The following is a 25317-nucleotide window of genomic DNA, read 5'->3' on the forward strand; positions in this document are numbered from 1 at the left end:
TCTAAGCACAGGCCTCTGGCTCTTTAGAACCCATCCCTTGGCAGAACCACACCTGCAGGTTTGCCAATTCAACCAGGGCACTTCCTTCTCGCCCCTCCATCACCCAAAGCCATGAATTCCAGGACCATGGATCTGCTCTGGATTGTCTTTGGGCCCCATTGTGTTGGAAACACCAAAGTCCCAACGAGGTGCAAAGCGCAGTAGATGTTCTGCGTCCTGCAGCTGCCACTCTCAGCCTGTGACTACTTGCAGCTGTAAACCACCTCTTCTTGCATGCACTGCTGGCATTCCACATAGCAGCACCACTGCACCTGGCAGTGGCAGGAAAAGGTGACCATGCGGGTCTGGGTGTTGTACCCCCGGCCACAGCACATGCTGTCACAGTTGACCTCGCGGGAACATGTCCTTCCAGTGGTGCCCATTGAAAACTTGCTGGGTGAGCAGAATGAAGGAGAGTCCTCTATGTAAACTAGGTCTGTGGGGCGGGGAGCAGACAGTCCTTTGGACAAGCGGCTGTGGTGCTGGAGGCGTGCTAGTTCTGAGTGGCCCACGGCATCGTTGGAGGTGCTGAAAACTTTGACAGCATGGTCATAGCGCAACTTGAGGAGCTTCCCTGTCTCGTGGAAAGGGGACAGTTGTTTCCAGCAGGTTCTCACAGCGCATGAGCCAGAAACACCGTGGCACTTGCAAGTCGTCTTCAAACCATTTTTCACAGCCTGTGGAAAGGCAAGAGAAACCATCATGCATCACATTAAAAAGGACTGTGAATGAAGAGCTGGAGCTTGTTCAAGCCACTGTTTGAGATGGCCGAAGGAAGAGGGTGCCAATGCATCACAGGAAAACTCTCTGCGCATGCTCAGTGATGTTCAGTTTTTACCACTTAACGATATCATAAGTCCGAAGCACTAAACTTAATCTTATACTGGAAATGGTGATTTGCCTCCAACTGAGCCCTGTGGGAAGTTGAAAGAGCTGGCTGTGCTTAGCAGAAATAGAGGAGGGGGAGGAGAAGAGAAAAGTCAGTGGGTTTAAAATTACAGTAGAGTGGATTAAGATTTAAACCCTAATAAGAACTTGTTAACTCAAAGATCAGTTCAACAATGGAACACACTGTTAGGGAAGGGAACAGAGCTCCTTCCTCTTTCAAATCTTTGAAGTGCCGTATTTGGGGAATTCCTCAAGTACAGGCAGAGCTGTACAAATGGAACAGTTTCACAGAGGGTAAAACACTGCACTAGGCACAGAATTCACCATCTTAGAATGTCAGCTCTCACTCAGAACCTTTGTCCCCCTGAACACCCATGTTTCTAGCCCTCAGGATGGTGAAGATTCACTAAAACATACTGGAAAGTCACTTTTCAGACTAGAGCCCTGCTAGATTGACCGGAACTCACCATTTATTGACAACATATTGAAGCAGGGTTATCAGCCTGTGTTTATATAAAAATACCTGGTTTCATTGTGGAGCTAGGGACTGGTCTTGGTTGATTAGGGGATAAGGGGGTGAAGTCAATGGGAAGAAAATGTGTAGTCTGTTCCCAAGATTAAATTATCTGTAGTTCATTCTACAACAAGAACACACAAAAGGCACTGAACCAGACTTAAAAAAAAAAAAAACCAAATGGACAGTTATAATATTTTAAAGGGTTGCATAGTAGCCTTAAATAGTATACATTTGTGGGTTGAATGAGAGCTCCACTTTTCAAATAGGAAGCCAGTGAAACTGTTTTAATAGCAACACTGCATGAGGGTAATGAGGAGCCCCTGTGAACAAAGAGGTAAGCTGCACTTTGAACTTGTAAGGGAAATTCCACAAAGATCATGCTAGTAGTCCACCCCAAAGGTTCCAGAAGTTACCTTGATGCCCATGTTAGTGTTGTGGATATCCACTTGGGCCTGCAGATCTTTCCCAACCTTCTTTTGGCCTAGGAAGTTCTTCAGGAACCTGATGCTGAACTTGAGGTTGTCTCCGCACACACCCCACTGCCACGCCTTGCGGTTCTCCAAATCTGGAGAGTCATCACATGTGCAGCGCTCCATCCGTCCTGCACTGCATGCCCGAGCCAGGGAGTGGGTCAACGCTGCCGAAGACACTGCATAGAGAAAGGCTGTTTCTTTACAGCCTGGGGGAGATGAGCAGCAGAGAGTTAGGAAAGATACCAGGCAAGGAGAACGGGTCGGGTGGATTAGGTGGTCCATTTTTTTTAAAAAAAGAAAGAAAAAGAGAGGCCCTCATGACGTTTTTTCTCTGTTGTTTACAGAATGTAGACACTTGGAACAGTCTTTAGACCAGCCTGGCTGAGTACACTTCTGTGAAATGCAGAGGTGAAAGTAGGAATGCCAGGCCTGTGACCAGCATTCCCAGGAGATTTAGGAGCAGGGTGGAAATGATGTTGTGTGACATCACATCTAGGGGTGTGCACTCCAAAAAAAATTGGGTAAAAATTTCAGGGAAAAAATTGGGTAAACCCAAAGCAGCAAGCCACTTTGGCTTCAGGTATTTAAACCGCTTCAGGATTATTAGGTAAGATTCGGCCATTCTAAATTCCAAATTTGCAGGGGATCCTCTCTTAACCCTCTTCTCATGACCACCCAAGTTTCAGGGAGACTGGACTTTGAGGGCCCATGTTATGGTCCCCCAAATAAGGTACCCCTATCTACCACTGATCTCCATTATTCCCTATGGGGAAAACTGGGGGGGGGGGGTTCCCTAGGTGACTGCGGGTGGCGTTTTACAAGCAAAATACACCAAATTTGCAGGGGACCTACATCTACCTGTCCTCTCACAACGACCCAAGTTTCAGGGAGATTGGACTTCGGGGGTATATTATAGCCCCCCACAAAGGTGCCCCTATCCTCCAATTTAAATCCCTGCAGCATTTTTAAAAAGACCCACTCCTTCCAGAGAATCCCCACTGGCTGGAAGGAGAGCTGCTGCAGGATTGGCCACTCTCAGATTCACTCCTGCTTCCCTGATCCTCCTTCTGACTCACTTTACTCCAACCCCTCCCTCCCTCCTCCCTTCAGCTTAAAAAAAGGTACAAAGCACTTTTTCTCTTACTGGAACGGCAAGGGAAAGAGTGCTCCCACGCTACTCAAAGTTTAAGAAGCGTTCTGAAGCACCGGTAAGCTTTGCTTATATATTACCGAATCACTTCAGCAATGCTAAGGTTGATTCGGTAATACCAAATTGTGCTGAACTGGGCCCGGTTCAGGTTAAAAACCTGAATCCCAAACCCAAAACACACATCTCTAATCACGTCCACTTGAAACTCCAGATGTGACTCCATTATACTTACCATAGAGTTTTGGGGGGATGGCCAGAGCATTTCCCAAGGAACTTTACAAACCTTTCAGGTCACTGTCCACCCTTAGGCCTGGGAACTAGAAAGGTCAGTCTTGTCTATTCTGACCAGCAATGGCTCTCCAAGATCTGTCTTTCACCTATGATCTAATCTTTTTAACTGGAGACACTGGGGACTGAACCTGAGATCTTCTGCATGCAAAGCAGATGCTCTACTGCCGATCCATGGCCTCTCTTCCTTGGACAAGTGCTGCCATCCATATTTAGCTACTGCCCGTGAGAAATGGCTTTGAAGTTCAGGGAAATGTTTGAATGCATACTATGGCAATCAGCAAAACCAGGAAGATTAGAGTCACATGTGCCACTTGGTGTCCAGCTTGATTTGGGAAATCTCAGCAGGAAAAAAAAGTGGCACAATGTGGCAGGTGGAGCACAGAGTAAGCCTGGTAAAACAAAGGCACTCTTGGGAGCTAATGACATCACTTCACCTAAGATGAAGGGCAAAGGGTCCTGACACATCTTTCTCATTGGCATTTCCAGTAGCCTAGCCAGCACAAGTACCTCGATCCAGGAGATTGGTCCTCCCATCCAGGCTGCAGTTCCAGCGCTCATTACGGAACTGATACTGACACTCGATGATCCCAAGCCGGATGGCATCCCACAGAGTCTCAGCCAGCCCTGGCTCCCGACGGCAAAGTCTCTTCTGCTTATGGGACAGCTTTAGCAGATCACATTGCTTCAAGTGAGCCTTGCCATAAGCAGGGTTCATAGAGGTCCCCAGCAGAGGAAATTGAATTAATGCTTCCTTCCTAGTCAGCCTAAGGGAGGGGAAGGAGAAAGATGACAGGGTCATAAAAAGCAGACACCTCATGCTTGTTAATTTATAGTTTCCAAAGGATTCCAGTATTGGACTGCAATAAAAAAGCAAGATTCGGGTCCAGGAACATCTTAAAGACCAACTAGATTTCCAGGGTATGAGCTTTTGAGAGTCATGACTCTTGAAATCTCATACCCTGGAAATCTAGTTGCTCTTTAAGGTGCTCCCTGACCCAAACCTTACTCTTAATTTATAGGCACACAAAGAACAAGGTACTTGTCCCAATGCTTTCTTCCAAGTAACCTGAGGTCTGGATCACACAATCTTGACTTCTCCAGTCTACACATACAGCAGAATCAGGTGCCAATAAGATGGCACAGTGCAGAGGTAGTAGAAGAGCCAGTACCACACATCAGACTACAGGGGAGAAACTGAATTTGTCCAGGTTCCCCTACATTAATAATTCCCTGTAAGTAGAAAACTAGCACCACAAGGAAGTGCTAGATTAGCACTCCTTAACAGGCTGGGTTTTTTGTATCTGCATGCAGTTCTTGGATGAGGGAACACTGAAAATACAACCCTCCACCTACAATCTGAAGTGGTAGAGCCCATGCTGCCACCTCAGAATTCCAGCTCTCTCATATACTTTTACCCTGCCTTTCCCCCAAGGAGCTCAGAATAGCATACATGGTTGCTTCTCTGTTCCCATCTTATTGCCAAAACACCTCTGTTGGGCTGAACAAAACGTGACTGGCCATAGTAGCCCAGCAAGTTTCTTAGTGACATGAGGATTTCAACTTGGGTCTCCCAGATCCTTGTCTAACACTGTAACCACGGCATAACTCTACCATCTCATTCTGATGCACTGGCAGACCAGGACTTTCAGCAGCAGGTAAATGTGAGAACCCACTATTGAAAAGCATTTGCATTTTAGGCGATGCAAAGGAACGATCAAAGCTTATCTGTGAGGGATCCAGTCTAGAAATTAGTTGATTCTAGGACTCGACAGGCTGAGCATCTGTCTCCAACGCAAAGCAAGAGTCTGGCTGCACCATGAAGAGTAACCACATCTATTCCACCATGAGCCCACTTCCTCAGTTTCAATGTCACTGCATCTGAAGAAGCAAGATCTGGGTCAGGAAAGGGAAACGCTGTTAGTCTCCAACGTGCCCTGGACTTCTGTTTTGTTTTGCTACAACAGACTAACATGGCTACAGAATTATCAGTGTCTGATAGTAGGTCTCAACCAGGAACATACTGAATAATTGATCAACATGTCCCTGGATATTTCCAGAGAAAAGCACACCATTTCAAGATAGACTCAAGCTGCAGAGTCTGTTTTTCCCACTAGTTAGGCACCTGATGGCTCATTCACACATACAAGTCTTCACTTGCCACGAGCCAGTTGTTAACATGCAGGCGCGAACATGCCCGAGTTGCTCAACAGGAACGAAAAGATCCCAGATCCCGCGGATTTGCCTGCCTCGTCCCTAAACCAACTAGTCAGTTTTAAAAGTTAATCTGATCATCCTTATTTCATTTCAGAAAGATATTCACCTCAAATCCATTTTCACCAAGAGTATCAGCCTGGCCAATTTATTTTATTAAAACATTTATACTCTTGCTTTTCCTTTGGTTCACAGCAGCTCTTAATTGCTCCTGAAATACACCAGAGCCACTCACTGTCCTCCTGTCGGCTAGCGAGACAGTTAATTCATCTGCCCAGTAAAAAAGAAGTCGCTACAAAGCTTCCAATCTTCATCTGATTTTAAAAAAGATCTCTGCAGCAGTTATTCAACCCTTCATAGTCAAGTGGGGATTTGAACCTGCAACTCTCATGCATTCAAGCCTATATTCACCCTCTCAATCATCTGTTAACTAATGATGCTTCGAAGGCATTTTAAACATCTGTATACCCCCCCCATTCTGGAGCATGATCAAATAATGCACGTCTGGGCTGTTTCTCTGTTGTTTTGCCAACAGAAATAGCACGCTGAATGTAGCATATGTAGCACAACCTTCTCAAATACACTTATCTGCATGACATCAGTCTCTGAACGCATCAGTTAAATCACAGACAGTGGATGACACGTCTGCACTGCAGAGCTAGTTTTGAAGCAACTGCAGGACAAAGTCAGTAGAAGGCTGGCTCAAGACAGGACAGGAGCCAGTCCCTTTCCAGAGGCTGGTTTCGGCAGCATATATACTGAAAACTGGAATGCTACAAAGAAGATTAGCATGGCGGCTTGGTTTTGCCCAGGTGCCCAACAGTTAGGAGTTTGTCTTTTAAGCTGGCCGCACGATACCAAGAGAAGGTGGCACGTTGCTTATGAGTCCTGAGAAAGGAATCAGTCAAAAGAGAAGCAGCCTACACAGCTACAAGTAAACCTTCTACGGTCACTTAAAATCTGGGAGCGGATGATAAAGGTTGGGGATAAAAATAGCAGACATCCTAAAGTGGTGAAGAAGCTGAAGAGGAAAGATCCGAGACCTTGAATGCAGTGTGAGAGCATTGTCTTCCAAACAGAGAGATGTTCCTTCTTCTCAAAGTTAAGAATGAGAACTCAGAATGAGGGAGGACCAGAAATCACAGGTAGTGTCAATCCCGTGAACACTGCGCATCAACAGATTCTCTTATTACAGATTAGACTTTGTTGGGATGAAGTGAGAACTTATTGAGAGGAGGAACCGATGCCTGAAAAGGCACTTCAGACATCAAGCGGCCAAACTGAGATATTTTTGCTTTTAGAAAGTGAACTACTGTCAGAAACGGCAGATGCCCAGTTCTCCGACAAGCTGGATGCATTGGCAGGATATTGGCAGCATTCTGACACCGGGGATTCCAAAACCTGCACATTTACAGTTGACGGGGCCTAGTTTCCAAGATTACCTTCAGTTGCAGGATGCAGAGCAAAGGGCATTCAGTCACACCACCAGTGAGATAGCAGGAAATGTAACTGTTTTACAAATATGCATTGCTAGATTCATAATTTGGGACAACACTGTACAAACAGCAATCCAAAAGGCTTGAGAATACTAGAAACTGAAAGGACAAGTCATCTTAAACCATTCAAAGCGAAATGCAGGTTCCAAACACCTACAGCATATTTTGGCAGAAGACTGCTCTCTTATACAACCTTGCAAGATGAATCAAAGCAACACATCACAAATAAATAAAGACCGAGACACACATGAACACACACTCCAAAAACCCAAAATGATTTAATGGCACCATTCTGAGGCCAGTCTGGAAACTGCGCAAGATGCTGGCTAAGCATCAAGCCTGGGTACCATGAATATATACTATACCTTGTCAATGCAGCACCACTGTAAGCTAGAAATAGGTGGTGCCAGAGAGGAACAGGACTTAGTTGGCATCCTAAGCCCCCTTAGATCAAGATCCCACCCCCAGCACATTATGCTTTGAAAAACACTGCCATAAGTATGGAGTTCAATGGGAATGAACAAACAAAGCCCCTCACTACCTCTCATCAAAGCTACAGCGCCCTGGCATAGCTTAGGATACCTGCTAAGCCCACATCCAGTCTCAGCTCCAAGCACTATATCTAACCCCAGCCAGGGCTATCTCAGGATGTGTTGTGTAGGGCCACGCTTCTCAAGCCATATGCCGTTTATGCTTAAGACACACCTGTGGAGACTCTGGTGACAAGAACTTTAGAGAAAGGGCATTTTGAAGAAAAGAATATTCTGTACAACCAGCTGAGGAGGAAAAGACTGACAGCGTATGACTAATTCAGCTCTGCACAGAAGCTTTACAGGTTGTCCGCTTCAGGACACCATATGGACCAGGGTCTCTGCTTCTCCAGCTAGGGCTGAAAGGGAAATACTTCCTTCTGTGGGGAGCAAAGAAGAGAGGACCACCTCGCATCAAACTTCGCCAGCTGCAAATTCCGCCCCCCCCCCCCCGAACATTGCCACTGCTGGCCAAATGCTCAGGTTGCCTTTTCCTTTGCAGGCTCTGAGCCCCACGGAGCAGCTCCTGCCCAAATTGCAGACAAAGACAAATTTTATTGTAAATTTTAATGCTGATGTCATCCACTCTGAGCCCATTCATGGAGAGAGTGGGTTATAAATCTAATCAATCAATCAACTCAGTATTAAAGTTGCTGAATATAGGACAAATATATATCAATATACAAAAATACATGTATAGTATAGTATAGTATAGTATAGTATAGTATAGTATAGTATAGTATAGTATAGTATAGTATAGTATAGTATAGTATAGTATAGTATAGTATAGTATAGTATAGTATAGTATAGTATAGTATAGTATAGTATAGTCATATACTATACAGACCTCCCTACAAGGAAGGAAGGAAAGAAGGAAGGAAGGGGTAAGAACTGGCCCCAAAGACTTCACTTTGTACTCCAACAGGTGATCCAACTATGTGAGTTTCCAAGGGGGAGAGGCAACATTCTGTCACCTATGTGAACACTTCTGACAACAAACCAGAGGAGCCTTGACATGTGGATGTAGCTGGTACTATCTCATCTCGCCTCTTCTCTCTTGTGACTGGGGTCACCAGATCCCAGGCACACCAAACCCTGAGCCTTGTGGGACATTACCTGGTGATGTTACGCACCACAGCCATACAAATGGTAGCACTTCCACACACCTATAGAAATTGTGCCTCACAATACTGTGAATATGTGCACAGTCACCATGGTAAAGTTTTGAAAGAGACTATTCACTACGATGTATTGTCGAAGTCTTTCACGGCCGGAGAACGATGGTTGTTGTGGGTTTTCCGGGCTGTATTACCGTGGTCTTGGCATTAGGAGAAAGCTTAAAGAACAGAGTAGATGTGCTTTCTTGTTCCGAAGTGTTTCCAATCTCCGGGTCTGTTGGAATGTTTCCTCCCCCGTAGAGGGTATTGCCAAGACCACGGCAATACAGCCCGGAAAACCCACAACAACCAACTATTCACTACCATCATCAATGTCTATAAAAACATGGGGACTGTGTGCTAGACATAAAGCTTTTGTGGAACCTGTTGGTGCCAGATTGCTTCCCATTTGCAATTCACATCTGCACTAGTGACTACAAACAGGCATGTACAGAAGACTGATGAGAAGCTATCAACTGTGGGGGCCAGCTGATGTCCCCAAGATTTCAACTTGCCACCCTGAAAAAATGAGCCCCCAAAGCGAAGTCTTGGAACCAAGCCTGCGACCTGGCAGCTCTACTCATGACTGTGGGAATTACAGCCTGTGTGGCCTTCCTAATCACCCAGAAATCCCTTTTATAATATGCATATGCTAGAAGGGACTGTATACTGAGATCCTCTGTTTTATCACTATCATTTGCATTGTTTTATCTTTAGTGGTTTCAGTTTCGTACTCTAAACTTGTAAGATACTGGGGTGTGAAGCCTTGATTGGGCTTACATGTGTGTGTATTATTTGCTCAGATTGTGAGTTTACAGACAGAGGAACTGTTCTAGGAAGTATTCTGCTATTACGAGTCACCATCTAAGCTGGCAATCAAGAGTTAGAGCATATTTTCCCCCTCAAACAAAAAAAAAGTCTGAACAGATCTGCCTCTCCGAGGCCCTTCTGGTGGTTTTCAACTGAATGTGGCTCCTGAAACAAACAAACCTGAGTATTTATCATTTCTGCAGCTGCCATTATTTCCAAAAAAAGAAAAGGAAAAGGAAAACTGACAGTGACGCTTCTGGGACAAAACTTGTCCTAGAACTTTGCAACAAATAGGATAGAAACTTTAAAAATACTGAATCTGGGGATTCAAAGGAACTAGTACATTGTGACAGTAGATTGTTAAAATGCTATTCCACAATAGCAATTACCAATTTTTTTTAACAAGTCCAAAAAATCTCCAGTGGCACAGAAGTGGAATGCTGACCACAGGGGCGGGCACAAGGAAAATGGTACTAACATTCATGTGATGGAAAGCACTGTCAAGTTACAGCTGACTTACAGAGATTCCCTGCTGGAGTTTTCAAGGCAAGAGATTAACAGAGATGGTTTGCCATTGCCTACCTCTGCAACCCTAGTTTTCATTGGAGGTCTCCATCCAATGACCTGTTTAGCTTCCAAGATCTGATGAGATCAGGCTTACCTCAGCTATCCAGGTCAGGGCACTAACACTGATAAGACATTAAAAATGTGCACCTGCACCTCCCTGCACAAATGGTGTGCAAATGCTCTTTGACCGTAACAGGGCTTTTTTCTGGGAAAAGAGGTGGTGGAACTCAGTGGGTTGCCCTGGAAGAAAATGGTCACATGGCTGGTGGCCCCGCCCCCTGATCTGCAGACAGAGGGGAGTTTAGATTGCCCTCCGCGCCGCTGGAGCGGCACAGAGGGCAATCTAAACTCCCTTCTGTCTGGAGATCAGGGGGCGGAGCCACCAGCCATGTGACCATTTTCAAGATGCTCCGGAACTCCGTTCCACCGTGTTCCAGCTGAAAAAAAGCCCTGGACTGTAATCTTCCCAAAAGGAGTGTATCAAAACAAATTTGGTAAAGAGCGAAGAAAAGCAGGAGAAACCCCAGTAGGCAGGCTAAAAAGAAAAATCACTTCCATTTGGATGCCAGAGAGGGAAAAAACCTCCTTGAGGAAACAATATTCAAGCATTAAGAACATCAGAAATTACCAAAACCCCAAGAGAGAGGCAGAAGGAAGTTATACCTTAACAGAGATACTGAAGATCGTGAGGGAGCATGACAGAAAATACCAAGATTTCCTGAGGAACTCAGTTCCAGTTTTGTTCATGTGTTATCACTGAGCATGAATAATTATTATGCACTCAGATCAATATTTGCCTACCATGGAATTCAAACAGTAATAACCAGCAATAATGCACCACAGTTAAACAAAGAACTTTAACTTCTTCACGGTTTATGACTTATCAAGCCAGACTGAGCAGCAGGTGACCATTAGCCAATGCACTTGCTGAATATGATATAACAATAAACAGGCTACTAAAAAAAACACACATAGAAAAGAAGCCGAAGACTCCTACATTTCACTGCTCCGGCGCTAACTTTCCTGGAGTGTGAAAAAGCACAGCTGACCGCTCCTGTAACACAAGAGAGAGGGTGTGGTGTAGTAGTTAGAGAGGCAGAGGAGGGAACGCCAGGATTCAACTCCCCACAAAACTATGAGGTACCATCTCTCAGCCTAACCCATCTTACAAGGAGGAAAGAGCCTTGGAAGAAAGACAATATAAAAATGTGATATAGGTCGGAATGTGTTGCCAAACCAAGGATTACAACAGAAGATGAGGGGATCTGTGAGAAAGCACAGCAAAACTGAGAGAACAAGAAATTGGGAGGAACATGACAGCTGCCTCAGAAGACAGAAGACAGAAAACTACTGTAGGAACCCTGCAAAATGGAGACTGGCCTGTCAAAAGCAAAAAGGAATCACTCTCTGACTAAAGGAAATCATGACCCAGCAAGGGAAACAGAAACACCTGCTTAAGCTACCTGAAAAACTGGGGAAATGACAGAGACCATTTTATTCTAATGGTGCAATCCTAAGCAGAATTCTACCTAAGTCCACGGGCTTAGAAAGCTGTAACACTGCTTAGGATTGCAACGCAGAAGTCCTTTACTGCTTTGTACACAGCACGCTCCCAAAGTCGGGCACTCTCTGGACCTGGCAACACAGCTTGCCCTCAGGAGATTGCATGCATCGCAACCTGTGACCCATCATGCATGCCTAGTCATAGAGCCTAAAGGCCTCCAGCCACAGAAGAATGAGCCAGCAGAGAGATGCTTATCACTTACCCCTTGCCCAACAATGGAATGCTTCCACCCTGTCACCCACACAGAGTTCTTCTTCCGGCCAGTGAGTGATGCCGGTTAATTGTTAAGCAAGTAAATTTCCAAATTACCAGCCTCAAGAAAGATGGCAGAAGCCTCCTCCTAGAGATGCAGATCCTGTGTAAGTGTATTGTACTCAGTCTCCCAGGGCTATGCGTGCCCCACCTTCAAGGACTCTTAATTAAATGAAATGCACCCCCTGCCCCCGCATGTACTCAAAGGCAGGAATCAGATGCAATAAATAAATGTGATGGCCGTACTGCACACCTCTGGAGGAGGAGGGGGCTGTGGCACAAATGAGGGAACTTCACACATGAGCCTCATGTTCCACCTTATTCAGGTGCTACCCAAGATCCCCCACTATGAACATATGAACTACAGATCTGCCCCTCTGGCATGCCAACACCCTCCTCATCGTGCAACCTCAAACAGATGCTTTGGAGGAGACTCACACTGGGCTCAGGCTCCTCAGCTTTACACCCAACAGGATGGCCCTGGTATTTGTCTGGGTGCCCCCCAGGTCATTTGGCCTGCCTGCTGACAAACCTCTGCACGTAAACAGAAAACAGGGGGGCAGTTTTGTGTTGCAGCTGATTTGGAGAAATGCATTATGATATTTACCAGGGCCAGTAGAGCACTTGCCAGCCCTACTGGACCTCGACCACCCTGTCAGAACCAAAGATCTACCCAGCACACACCCCACGCTACGCTGTGCCTTCTCACTGCGATGGATGACAGCTTGCCTACTGGTGCCAGGCTTTCAGAAAAGATAGATCTTCTCATAAGTTTTATAGGAACTCCGGGAATTCTCCACATGTTTTGAAAGCCACTGGTATAGGGTAATAAATGGGGGAAAGCTGCATGATTTTTTTCCGCTAACAGCTGGGTGAAATGTTTTAACCACCCAAAGAAAGCAGCTGCTGTTAAGATTGTAGCTCCCTTAAGCAACCAAATCCACCTAAGGCAATATTCAATATTTGTTTTGCATTAAGGAAATGATAGCTGGGAGAGAAGGGGAATAAGATTGCCTTCTGCTTCGTAGAAGCTGCAGAGCGTGTACATTTCCTGTACGGAGAAATGCCTCCTTTGGTGCCTTCTCCTTCCCAGGCCAGACTTCCCTGCAAGACGAAGTGGTTCCACCCTGCTATGGATGCCTGACAAAGCTGACCATGGGGGCCTCAAGAGAGCCCACCGCCTCATGGCATTGCTCTCCTGAACTGATGACATACCAAGAGGAAAGGTCTAAACGTCTAGCAAGCACCCTGCCATCCCAACAGACATGAGCAGAGGGTTTTTTTTTCCTTTTCAAAAAGAGACTTCATTTTCAAGATCAACAATCTGCCCTAGATATTGCAAATCCACTCAGTTAGCCAGCTGGTCCCTGAATACCCGTGGTTCATACTTTGGTCCATATGCCTTATGGTAATCTTCATACCCCTGGAATTACCCCTCAATTCCTGCCTTGAAACTTTATTTCGGGACAGAAACAGGTTTTTAAGTTAAAACTTCTCTAAGCAATGCTGAATTTCAGCTATTCTGGGCCGGCAGTTGGTAGAGTAGCCAGCTTTACAATGGTAGGGTTGCCAAGTCTACCATGCTCTTGGGCTACATGGTAATGGCAATTTGACTTGTAGAACATTAGCAGATGATGATCCGTATGCCGCTCAAAGTATCACTTGTTAATTTCTGCAGCTAAAGGAACTGTTAAAAGCATTAGAGCAGGCCAGGTAAGTTGACAACTCTAGTCCAGGAGCAACTTATACCTGTCCTTCTGGCATGTTCACTTACAATTCAAGGTGTGGATTCTGACTTCTACTATCCCTAATCAAGCTGACTGCTCACATATAAGCCAACGCAATTTCTTAAGACAGACTTGGCAACTGCCCTGCAGTCACAGGACTCCTGCCAGTTCAGTGCACAAAAAACCCCAAACGCTTTGTATTTCTAAAGCATTTATTTTACAACAGCCCTTTAAGGAAGGTCAGTAGTTGTTCCCACATTAACACTTGCAGGGGACCAATGCAGAAAAACTAAGCAGCCTTATACCAAAGCAAAATCCTAACACTTCCCAGTCCACACCCTTAGCCATTAGCCTTACATCAGCTGCCGGAGCCAGACCAGAGATCAGTTTTCGGCATCAATTCCCTGCAAGGACTTGGTGTGCAGAACCTTGGCAAGGAGACAGTATCCGAGGCTGTTGAAAGTTTTCAAACACTGATCGCCCATCAACATAGCTTTGCAGGCCCCCTATTTTTTCTCCCCAGCCATGCATCTCTGCTTGAGAGTGCCTCTGAGTACATAATGACACACCCTCTTAGTGCAACTAGGACCAGGATTTCCAGGTCACGAGTGACTCTGCACCCTGACCTACATGGCAAACCATTGCTTGGCTGCCAAAGTGAGAAGTGCATTGGTTCAAGCTTGCCTGGGAAGAATTCTCTGATGCAGAAATATTTCTGATGAATCCCAGATCTATGTAGGGCTGACTGAGGCTGGCTGTTCATCTGTGAAGGAAAGGCATTTTGCACAAGCTTAGAGGCATTCTCTTACTACTTCCCATGTCCAAACCAGTGCTGAGGCACAGAAGGCATGTTCTGTAACACTGAAACACTGAGAAAGGTGTGCCCATTAACAGGTACTCTTATATTTACGTATTTGAATGCGTGTGCGTGCACGTGCGCGCATGCACACACACACACTTGAATTCGTATCTCAAAAATTCAAAGTGTCTTTCAAAAACCAGATCATGAAAAGTTCTGGGTGCAACCCTGAAGAGTTTTAAAACTCAAAATCCTTTCTCCTCATGCATCCTATCCAGGTTTACTCTTAACTGAGAGTCTCCCCACACAAGATCCAGAGGAGTTAGCCATGTTAGTCTGTAGTAGCAAAATAGTAAAGAGTCTAGTAGCACCTTTAAGACTAACCAACTTTACTGTAGCATAAGCTTTCGAGAATCATAGTTCTCTTTGTCAGATGAGAACTGATGAAGACGAAGGCATCTGACGAAGAGAACTGTGGTTTTCGAAAGCTTATGCTACAGTAAAGTTGGTTAGTCTTAAAGGTGCTACTGGACTCTTTTCTATTTCTCTACAGAAGACATCTTTTACACAGGGATGCTCATGTAGCTTACTTTCTGTGTGGTCTTATATTCAAGTGTACTCTGTCTCCCTAGCAGTGCACGTGTATCCACAATGGGAGAACAAGTGTAAGATCTTTCACATGAGCATCCCCACGGAAAACACTGGAGATTTCTCCCAAATAAGGAAGAAACCTGACTGGAGCCTTAAACCCAAGACAGTTCTAGTTCAGAGCACATTTGAATTATTTGAAGGAAGTTCTCAAAAAGATGCCACCTTAGGGAACCTAAGAGGGGCAGAAAGGTGACTTAGAAATATTTTAAATTTTTAAAAAATAACGAAGACATCTGGTATTAGATTCCCAAAACCAAGTATTCTCCACTTACACAGGGGAAAACTGTTGTGGTATTTTGCATAGGGAAAGCAACTTTAGAAGTAGTGAAAGCAAGGACAGCTGTTGTTTTTTTTTTTTAATCTAAGGAACTGTATTTCATGTAGTTTTTTTGGGGGGGGGGACAGAGGGATATTTCCATAATCCTATAGAGTCACCACAGTCTTGATAGCACAAAACGCACTATGATCAGCCTCCCAATTAGTTGCTTCCTGACTGCCAAATTAGACACCACTTTCATGGTGGCACTCACTTCCCACTGGTCAGGGGAAATGAGGAGGTGAAGTGAAAAAAAATATCGGTAAGTGCAATAACTTGTTATTTGACAAGCTGCTATTTTGCAAAATGGAAAGCTGAGTTTCGAGCAGGAGAATTTCCTGATATACAGATGTGGATTGAGAATCACACACACACACACAAAACACACACTTCTACTCTCATCAGCACACACACACACACAAAATATTCATTAGCATCACTCCAATACTTATCCAGAAGGGTCTGATACATAACTCTGCCAGAGTTTAATAAAAGAAACTCATGCTTTTTACCCAAACAGGTCTACACATACAACCAAAAATTGACACAAGCCTGGATTTTGAAACTCCAGGTGTGCATTTCAAGGGTGAATATTTTCACACCCTTGAGACAAATCCCCATTTTGGAAGTCCATGGAAAGAGGAAGGGAAACACAAACTAAACAAGATGCGGGATCCTTTGGGACTAAAAAGGGGCTTGCATACGGCAGCGTCAGTGAAAAAGCTGCATTAAAAGGTTCTCCGCCCGGCCCCTGAAATCAATCCTAGATCAGGAGACATCGCACAAGAGTGGGTCCTTCAGAAGTTCAACAAACAACTGAGCAGAGGGGCCAACTAGCAGGTCACATCAGGAGAACGTTTTACAACGTTCGGCTTTTCCAATATACAGTACAAGCCAGGTGGAACACCAAATGTGGGTTCCCCGTCAAAGGACAAGCAACACCAACACACGCAGACACAACTGTCGGGGCGCGCGCACACACACAAGCACACACCACTGGAAACATCTCCGCTGCGCTCGCTTGCTCGCTCAGCTCCAGCCGGCTGCTACATTTCGAGCGCAAAGCAACCTCTCCGCCCCGATGCGATGCCATGAACAAGATGCGGGCGTCTAGGCGACCGCTCGGCTGCAACTAAGAGCGCAAACGTTTGCAGCGGCGGAAGAGTCAGAGCAGCTCGTTCTGCAAGCGGGAAATATCCGCAGTTACTACAGTATATCGGGAGTTGCTTCTGCCCCGAGCGCGGGCACAGCCCCGGAATAACCCGCGCAGGCAGCTTCCAGCAAGACCCTAAGCAGCCCCAGTGCAAGCCACGGGCCTGACTCCCTGCTGGTAGCCCACAAGGCAGTTAAACCAGAAGCTCGATAGGCTGAGAGCCAGAAGAGCGAAGGCTGGCCGGCGGGGCTAAGCGGAGAAGCGGCGATACGACAGCGAGACCGAGGAAACAAGCCCGGGGTGCGCTTGGCGAGAGGACCAAAGAAGTGAAAAGGGAAAAGAGAGAGAAAGCGAAAGGGAACCGAGGCGGGGAGCCGGGGTGGGTGGCGAGGCGAGGCGAGGCGCAGAAGCGCTCGCCCCGCGCGGAGGACTGGACCGGGCAGGGCGCAGGAAAGGACCCGAAAGATCCCCCCGAGGCCCCGGACGGAGGGAAGCGCCGCTGACCCGAAATAGGCGTCCACTTGCAGGACCAGCAGGCATAAGGCGGCGGCCGGCCCGGCCAAGCGCAGCGTCCCCGGCGTGCGCATCTCGTCGCCCGCTTCTCCTGCCGCCTCCCAGGCTCTGCATGGCGCTGCGCTCCCCCGGCCAGGCGCGCCTGCCGCGCTTTAAAGCGGTATCTGGGCGCGGCTCCACCTTCCAGCCCGGGGGGGGGGTGCGGGTGCAGCCCGCCAACTCCGCGCTAGCCCGCCACCACGTGTCCCAGGAGGACCCCCGGCGGATGCCGGGCCAGGTGTCCTCGCAGCGCAGATCCTCACTCCAGGCGCGCAGACCCCTCGCGTCCTCCCGCGGCCCAAGGACACGGAGCCGTTGAGCAGAGAGCGGGCAGCGGAGTGAATCGGGAGTCCCGATCGGGATTCCCCGCGTTAGCTTTCGTCTGCCAGAACTCACGTGAACAGGTGCGTTGAAGTGGCCGTCCAAAGCAGCTCCGTGCATAGTAGAGGTCCTGTGGCATCGTGCACCAAAATGTGCGTGGCCCCTTCTGCCTCTGGAGCACCTGGCACAGCTCTCCAGGGAAAATGCTCTTTCCCAAGCACGCGAAGGGCAGCAGGGAGTTCCTGTTAAATGCAGCTTCTTTCTCAAATCCACTCCTTGGGGTGGAACGCGCCGATCTCTATCTCAATAGTCAACCCATTAAAAAAAAAAGTTGGGGTTTTTTTGTCTCCAGCTTTCAACCAAAGTCGAAAGCAATTGAAGCACCTTTGCACGGTGTGAGGGTTGGACTATGCCCCAGGAGACGCAGGCTCAGATCCCCGTGCTGCCTGGAAGCTGGCCTGGGTGACCTTCAGCAAGTCACCCACTCCCAGCCTAACCTACTTCACAGGATTGTCAGGATAAAATGGGGAAGAGAAACACAATTTAAGCTACTTTGGGTTCTTTGGGAAGAAAAGCAGGGTATGAATGAAGTAAGTAAATAAATCCCATGTATTAATATTTTTAAAAGGGCAAGTTTCTCTCCCTTGTTAAGAAAGGATAGCTGTATTAAAAAACTTCAGTTTCTTTCTCAAAGGTGGTTTGAAATAGAGCTGCCACCTTCCACCTCCTTGAGTGCCCCTCCTTTGTGAGTGACGGGGACCCTGTCCCTTTGCAGCAGGGCACTGAAAGGCCATGGAGTCTCGGAGTTGCTTGGCACTCTGTGCCCAGCATAGGCATTGTGAGGTCTCAGCCTAGGTGGATAGGTGTACTTATGGCCTCTTTGCAGCTCTAGTAGCGTAGACGATGGTGGATTTTTAAGTCTTGTGAATGTGCCATAACACATTAGGTAGGCAAGTGCCATTCTCTTTGCCACTGGAGAACCTTCTGCCATGAAGTTCAGGGGGAGGAGGTTGGAAGATAAGGGGGTGTTGGTGAGGAGGGAGGCCAGTGAGCTGTAGCCAAGTAGCACCTGGTTGGTTGGGGGCAGAGCCAGTCAGCTTAGGGTGGAGCTCAAGGCACTGGGAGCAAATAGAAATAGAGAGCCAGTTTGGTGCAGTGGTTAAGAGCGGCGAGACTAATCTGGAGATCTGGGTTTGATTCCCCACTTGAAGCCAGCTGGGTGACCTGGGGTCAGTCACAGCTCTTCCAGATCTCTCTCAGTCCCACCCACTGTACAGGGTGATTGTTGTGGGGATAATAATAGCATACTTTTGTGTGTAGAATGTTTAATAATTAACGTTTCCCCGCTCAGACTCCCTGTTTTTTTGTTGCCTGTTTTCGACACTTGTTACGGTTATGCCAATAAAGGTTCTGTCTGTCAAATAGCATACTTTGTAAACCGCTCAGAGTGGGTATTAAGTTTTCCTGAAGGCTGGTATATAAATTGAATGTTGTTATATTGTATTGTATTGTATTGTATTGTATTGTATTGTATTGTATTGTATTGTATTATAAAACCTCTGAAGCCCCTAAGAAAGTCACCTGCCTTCCTTCTGCCCCCATCCTGAGTTTTCATACCTTATCTTGGAAAACTCGTAGGAGTCCTGCAAAATCCACCTGCCAGTTCCTGTTCTCTTCTACTGTTGATGCTAACACAGCATGTGTACCAGAGGAGGTTGTGTGCACATGCATGGGCGCGCACGCGCACACACACACACATTCCAGCCGTGGCCTCTGCGGGTGTGTTTTCTGTACAGGTGACTCAGTCCAGTCCTGTTCAGATAAGCTTTGTCGGGAAAGGGCTATAAATAAACACGGAAACACTGCAGCTCCAGGACGTCGCTCTCTAGAGCGCACTTGGGCACCAGTTGGAGCTCCTCTCTGCTCTGCTTCCTGCAGAGCCCCATGGACGGGTTCCCTCCGCTTGCTTGGAAGTGTTGGCCCTGTGAACGGGCACATCCTGTCCCCAGTTCCAACTAGAAGTCGTTTTGCACCACACGACAGAGCATAGGCCGTTCTCATTCGCATCTACCTGCCACAAATGCCTGCAAGTGTACTGGGGATGCAATAATCTCAGTAATGTATTTGTTTTGCCCATTGTGTCTGGATTGCCCACAATTTGCAAATGGAAAAGGCATCTGTGCAATGAGAGACAAGAGATGTAATTTATGGACCAAACAACACCTGGGGAGTTAAAAATTCAGCAAAGGTTTGCAACTGAAATTCACAAGCAGAAAGGGGTTCTCCCTCTGCACACTTCCCGGCTTGGTGCTGTGCATATGTTGTGTGGTTCAGTTATCCATGAGAGCCCCAATCGTCTGTTCTGGAGGCTGCCCCCTCTGCCACCCAAATGTTGACTGGTGCTAGCACTGATGATCAAACCAGTGATGCCCGCATGCAGTTCGAGATATTGCCAGCTTCATAACATACCAAGTTGTTCATCTTTTCTCCAAACTGTCATATGGAATATAATCAAGAATCTTGCCAAATTGTTTTGTTAGTGGGTGGGTGGGTGGGTGGGGGGTGATGGGCTGCCCTCCTCACGGATTTTCCAAGCTCCTTGCTTGAATTGTCAGTTTCCAGTTTTTAAAAGTCTCTGATCAGGTACAGCTAAACAAGATACAGCACATCTAATAATCAGTGGGTTTTTTAAGTTCAAAGCAACTGCTAGAGAAGCAGAATCAAATCAGGAATGTGCCACTGGGAAAGGAGGGTTTAATCCTCCCCCCCATCCCCCTGCCCCACTCCCTAGCTTGCATTTGCCCCTTGGGAGGGAAACATACATATATTATGAAGGTACCTCTAAAGGACAGATGGCAACTTGGGAGGGGTAATGTTAAAATCAAGGAATGGTGAGGGGAAAAGAGTTTTAACTTTTTAAAAAGTTATATCTTAATCATGGGTCTTCCACATCTCATTTAATTTGATCCTGATTTTCAAAGACATCATTGACAGATGTTAGGCCCCCATTTTCAAATTTTATAAAAATGTTGTTAGTATTTAATTATATGCACTATTTATAGTCTGCCTTTCTCACTGAGATTCAAGGCGGATTATACAGTGTAAGTCAATATGATCAACAGGCTGGGCCATCCAGTAAACAATGCAATAGGAGTTGGATTGCAGAAATATACATTGAATATAAATCAAATATTATTATGTTATTAAATTTGAAAAAACAACAACTCTGAAACAGAGCAGAAGCAAAACATAAGCATTTACATGTGATGTGTTAAACAATGCAGAAATTATGTAGCAGGGGCATACTTACAGCAACAGACAGTACGCAGTAGTATAGTCTATAGCCCCTATCTCTTCACCAAAGCATCTTTTAAAATCATAACTGAAACATATGATGCTACTTGTATTTGGGTTCTTCGTGTTGTTTTGTATCTATTATTGTACCCCAGACACACTCTGCTCCCAGATTTATGTGGGCCTAAGTAGACCTACCTAAAATGTCAAGATTTTGGCTATAGAAAGCATTTCCCCAAAAGTATGAGATTAACAGGAATGGCTACAGCTGAAATGGACCCCCTGGACATGATGTGCAACCTATATACTCTTATGCAAAGGTTCAAACAGAGGAGGAAAAAAAGAGGTTGCCTTTTTGAAGAGGTGGTAGATTTAAGAAATGTATAGCCCTATAGCTAGAGCTCTCTCTCCTCTCTGTCTGTCTGGATGTGTGTGTCTTTCTGTCACCTGTATACACAAATAAAAAACTTTTTCACATAGTGCACTTTGAAATAGGAATGCATATTCATTTATTAATGAAAAAACCCTGAAAAGTCCCATTCTTCCCTTAATTATAACAAAAACAAATAGGAAAACGGTGACATTTGTTATTAACAACAACAACAACATTATTCGATTTATATATCGCCCTTCAGGACAACTTAACGCTCACTCAGAGCAGTTTACAAAGTATGTCATTATTATCCCCACACCAAACAACCTGTGAGGTGGGTGGGGCTAAGAGAGCTCCTAGAAGCTGTGACTGACCCAAGGTCACCCAGCTGGCTTCAAGATGAATTCGTTAAGATGAATTGTTTTGAAGGTTTCGAAGAGTTCAAACTATGGAAGAATTTCACAAGATAGTTAAACTGACAGGGATCTGTTCCAATTGCCACAATCAAACAGGTCTTTCAACAGAAGAGCTCTTTTCTGAAAGGTTATTTCCATAGCATTTTTTGCTAACCATTGCTGGCTTATGAATGGCTTTCTTCATTCTATATAAACAGTGGCTCCTAATTGCAAAAGCTGTTCTGTAGTACTTTGCAATTGCTGTTTAGAGAAAGTACGTTTCCCTTTCCCCACTCTCTTCCCTGTAGTGGTTAGTATTAGGATAAGCTGTCTAAGAGGCAGGTGGAAACGAGGCACAAATGTTTTCCTTGTGCTCCCCTCAGTTACCAGATAGTACTACAAACTGGAGCAGGGAGGAATCAAGGCAAAGCAGTTGTGCTGCGAACACTAGTTACATGGCAGGCCCGAGGGCGGGGCGGGGGGACAGAAACTATTTTTCTTGCACCCCCAGGGACTCCAGGCAGCACTGCTGCAGACTGAAAAGGGCAGAGGCAAAGACATACATAGTGGTGGGGGAGCAGATGTTATTATTTTTTTACTTTATTTATATTCCTCCATTCTCCCCAGTAAGTGGTTTATAATAACAACAATAACAACAACATTCCGTTTATACACTGCCGTTCAGGGCAACAACGCCCACTCAGAGTGGTTTACAGAGTATGTTGTTATCCTCACAACACGACAATCAATCTCCTGTCCTCCATTTTATCCTCACAACAGCCTTGTAAGGTTGTTTAGGCTGAGTGGGTGTGGCAAGCCCAACTTCACTCAGCCAACTTCCATGGCAGAGTGGGGCTTCGAACCTGGGTCTCCTAGATCCTAATGTGACACTCTAACCACTAGGAAAGACTGGTATATGTTCCTCCCGCCCAGATCCCAGATAGCATCTTTTCAATAGGGAGCCCACTCACACAGCGCAAAAGATTCAGGCAAGCTTAAGCTCACCAACTGCTAAGAGAATGGAGCAGTGCCACAGCGGGCAGCATAGTGGCTCTGTCTGAGCCCACATCACCTGCCCTGCACAGATCACGCAGTGGGTAGCCACAAGGTTGCTGGTGGGGCTGCTGAGTTTGCCATCTTTCTTCCCCCAAACTGTGCACTTGATGGGGATGAGGGAGGTGGTCTACAATGAGATTGCCAGCAATACTCCTCTCTTGCTCACTGTGCCGTCTTGGGCAAACACCTCCTTCGGCCTGGCTTTTTGCTTTTTTAAAAATCAGAAACGGGTGAATATGAATGATGTGCTCTGCGTTTGGAGAGGCTCGTTTTTGTTTCATTTCCTTTTTTTAACAGGTTGGTTTGGTTTCATTAAATTCATCAATAAAGCTCTTTGCTTCAGTTACTCACTTGGTTTTCCACTTTCTTCGTTTGCCATGGCGCACACATTCCTAGACAAGTCAAAGAGGAATCTGGCTGCACCTGTGAGAGCGTAGGTCTACTCAGAATGCCACTCAGGTAGGGCTCACTCCCAAGATAGCATTCTTAGGACTGCACTGTAAAACCCTTGATGATGGCGTCTCTGGTGATAAGTCACCACTTACTTTATCAGATGCATTTCTCTCCGCAAATTCCCCTTCCATCCCATCAGATTAAATCCTTAGGGATTATAGCCCTTTCCCAAGGGATCCTATGCGCCAGATTTCAGGTACAAAGTGTACCTGTTTTTAAGGTAATTAAAATTCTTTCCTGGCAACCCAAGAAAGCAGAAAATGTGGCAAAGTGATATCACACACATACAAAAACATATAAATCATGAAATGCCATTTGTGAACCAAATTCAATAAGTATTTGGAACTGCTTCTGCCCTGCCCTGTAGGGACCGAGGAGGAAGCAGCAATGCAGAGCCCCACACCCAAGCTTTTCTGCATCCTCTGTGACATCCACTTGTGAGCTTTTCCACTCTCTCTAAGGGCAGAGCTATGAATTGTGTGTAGTTCTGTGATCTTTGTAATGCTGCATGCATTTAAGTACAAGGGTTTTCTTCCCATGCTGTTTTCATGCAGGGCAAACATGTCTTCAGGTGTCTTGCAGAGCAAACACGTTGCTGAGAGAATATGGTTGGGGCTGTCTGGTGTTGCCTGGTATCTAGGAGAGCTAGTGAGTTCCATTTGTGTCTCTCCACTTCTTCCCAGTCTGCAGCATTATCTATGAAAACGAGGGCAAGCAAAACGTTTGTCCATCCAAGCAATTGTGCTGCCTGTTGCCCGGGACGGGGGGGGGGGGGGGAGTGAAGCATTTGCCTTTATTTTCCACCCTTCAAAATTTGTACTGCCTGCATGCCACAGTGTGTAAGCAAAATGTTTGCCTTGATGCCCAGCAAGTACATTGCCACAGAACACACTAGAGCACACAAAACAGGAGCCACTGTTTATATAGAACCACTGTTTATATAGAACCCACGCTTGTGAGTTAACAGTGTGATTGCTTTGGACTTTGGAAGACAGATAGGTCAGTTCATAACAGCAAGACCTGTGTAACTGCTGGCTGAGAAACACCCCTATCAGTTATACGTCTTGGATAAAAAATATAAAAAATAAAAATATACTAAATAATATCTGCCAACTCACTCCCCCTACTTCTAACCTCTGTGAACTCTAAACCAGATGGTGGAGCCCCAGAATGATGGAGAAATCCAAAGATTTGTTAATATTGCCGTTCTGAATTTTTCAGTTAATATTAGTTACAATCTATATCAACAGAGGTTTTTCAGTCAGGTTTTTGATGATTATAATGATGCAATTGTACAACCTTAGGGAACAGCTTGAGAGACGCATCAAAAGAAGCACCAGCCCTTTTCCTGGCTGTCAAAATTTGATCACCTGTGTCCACTCTTTATTCTCTTAAGGGATTGGCTGGTATCTACATTCTCAGGGGTTTCTCTGTGGTCCAGATATTATTCTGGGGAGCCAGAATACTGTGACCTCCCCCCTCATACATGGTCACAGTCTTATTACAAGTTTGCATCCTCAAGCAGCATAGGTACTGGATGTGTGGAAGGCATGTGCCCAGGTGCAATCAGGTCACCTTTGGGTGGAACTAAGGGAGGAAATGCTTCTTGAAAGATTCCTTCCAGAGGAAGATTGGCTTTGACCTTTCAGAAATGCATATAATAAACTCCTACTTAGTTTCCATGTTGTTTCATACTTCATATGAATCTGCTTATGCCTTGTTTCAGCATTTTTTCCAGCGCCGTATCAGAGTTCTGCTTGTTTCAAAAATTCTATTATCCTTACCCTATTGTATTGTTTATTGAATGTCCCACTTGATGATTGTATTGACTTAATACTGTGTAATCCACCTTGAGTTTCAGTGAGAAAGGCAGACTATAAATAACATAAATCAATAAAAATAAAAATGTATACTGAGGCTCATTGCTCCTTTTCCTTATGAGTGAAACAGTCAACGAAAACAATACATTTACACTTTATTCAAACTCAGTAGGGCAGCTCAGAACCATGTATGGTTGCTGCAGAGACCACCTGTCAAACTCCTGTTAAGTCAGAGAGGTAGGAGATAGCCCGCTCCAAAAAGATTTTAAATTATTTTCCTCCCATTACAAAGTACTCCTTTCCCTGCCAAAACAATGAATTGGATGTAGCCAGGTAAAAGAGAGGCAAGGTCCTCTTTGACTCTGCTCCCCAAAGGCTATGGAGAGGAATGTACCACCTACAAAGGTGAAAACCATGGGAGATGCAGGAGTGTAGAAGAGAGGAGCAGTGGATGAAACTGAA

The 25317-nt window shown here is 45.7% G+C and overlaps 1 protein-coding gene across 1 annotated transcript; it reads right to left on the reverse strand.

The window, feature by feature from the left end:
* Positions 1 to 242: 242 nt before the first annotated feature.
* WNT9B (Wnt family member 9B) lies at positions 243 to 17178 on the reverse strand. The gene is made up of 5 exons (XM_054993695.1): positions 16649 to 17178; positions 12836 to 12889; positions 3866 to 4122; positions 1858 to 2123; positions 243 to 716 (listed from the first exon to the last, which is right to left on the reverse strand). The coding sequence occupies exons 1-5, from the start codon at positions 17176 to 17178 to the stop codon at positions 243 to 245; spliced, it is 1581 nt and encodes a 526-aa protein (XP_054849670.1).
* Between the last annotated feature and the right edge of the window lie 8139 nt (positions 17179 to 25317).

The sequence above is a fragment of the Eublepharis macularius genome, chromosome 12, assembly GCF_028583425.1.
Source record: "Eublepharis macularius isolate TG4126 chromosome 12, MPM_Emac_v1.0, whole genome shotgun sequence".
NCBI classification, from domain to species: Eukaryota; Metazoa; Chordata; class Lepidosauria; order Squamata; family Eublepharidae; genus Eublepharis; species Eublepharis macularius.

Bases quoted from the DNA above. Each gene is read 5' to 3' on its own strand.
- WNT9B (XM_054993695.1), bottom strand. From the start codon at position 17,178: ATGCGCACGCCGGGGACGCTGCGCTTGGCCGGGCCGGCCGCCGCCTTA. The intron at 12,890-16,648 runs GTAGTAACTGCG...ATATTGCCTTAG, and splicing joins GAAGCAACTCCCGATATACT to GTGGATTTGGTTGCTTAAGG. The intron at 717-1,857 runs GTAACTTCTGGA...GCCTTTCCACAG, and splicing joins ACACTAACATGGGCATCAAG to GCTGTGAAAAATGGTTTGAA.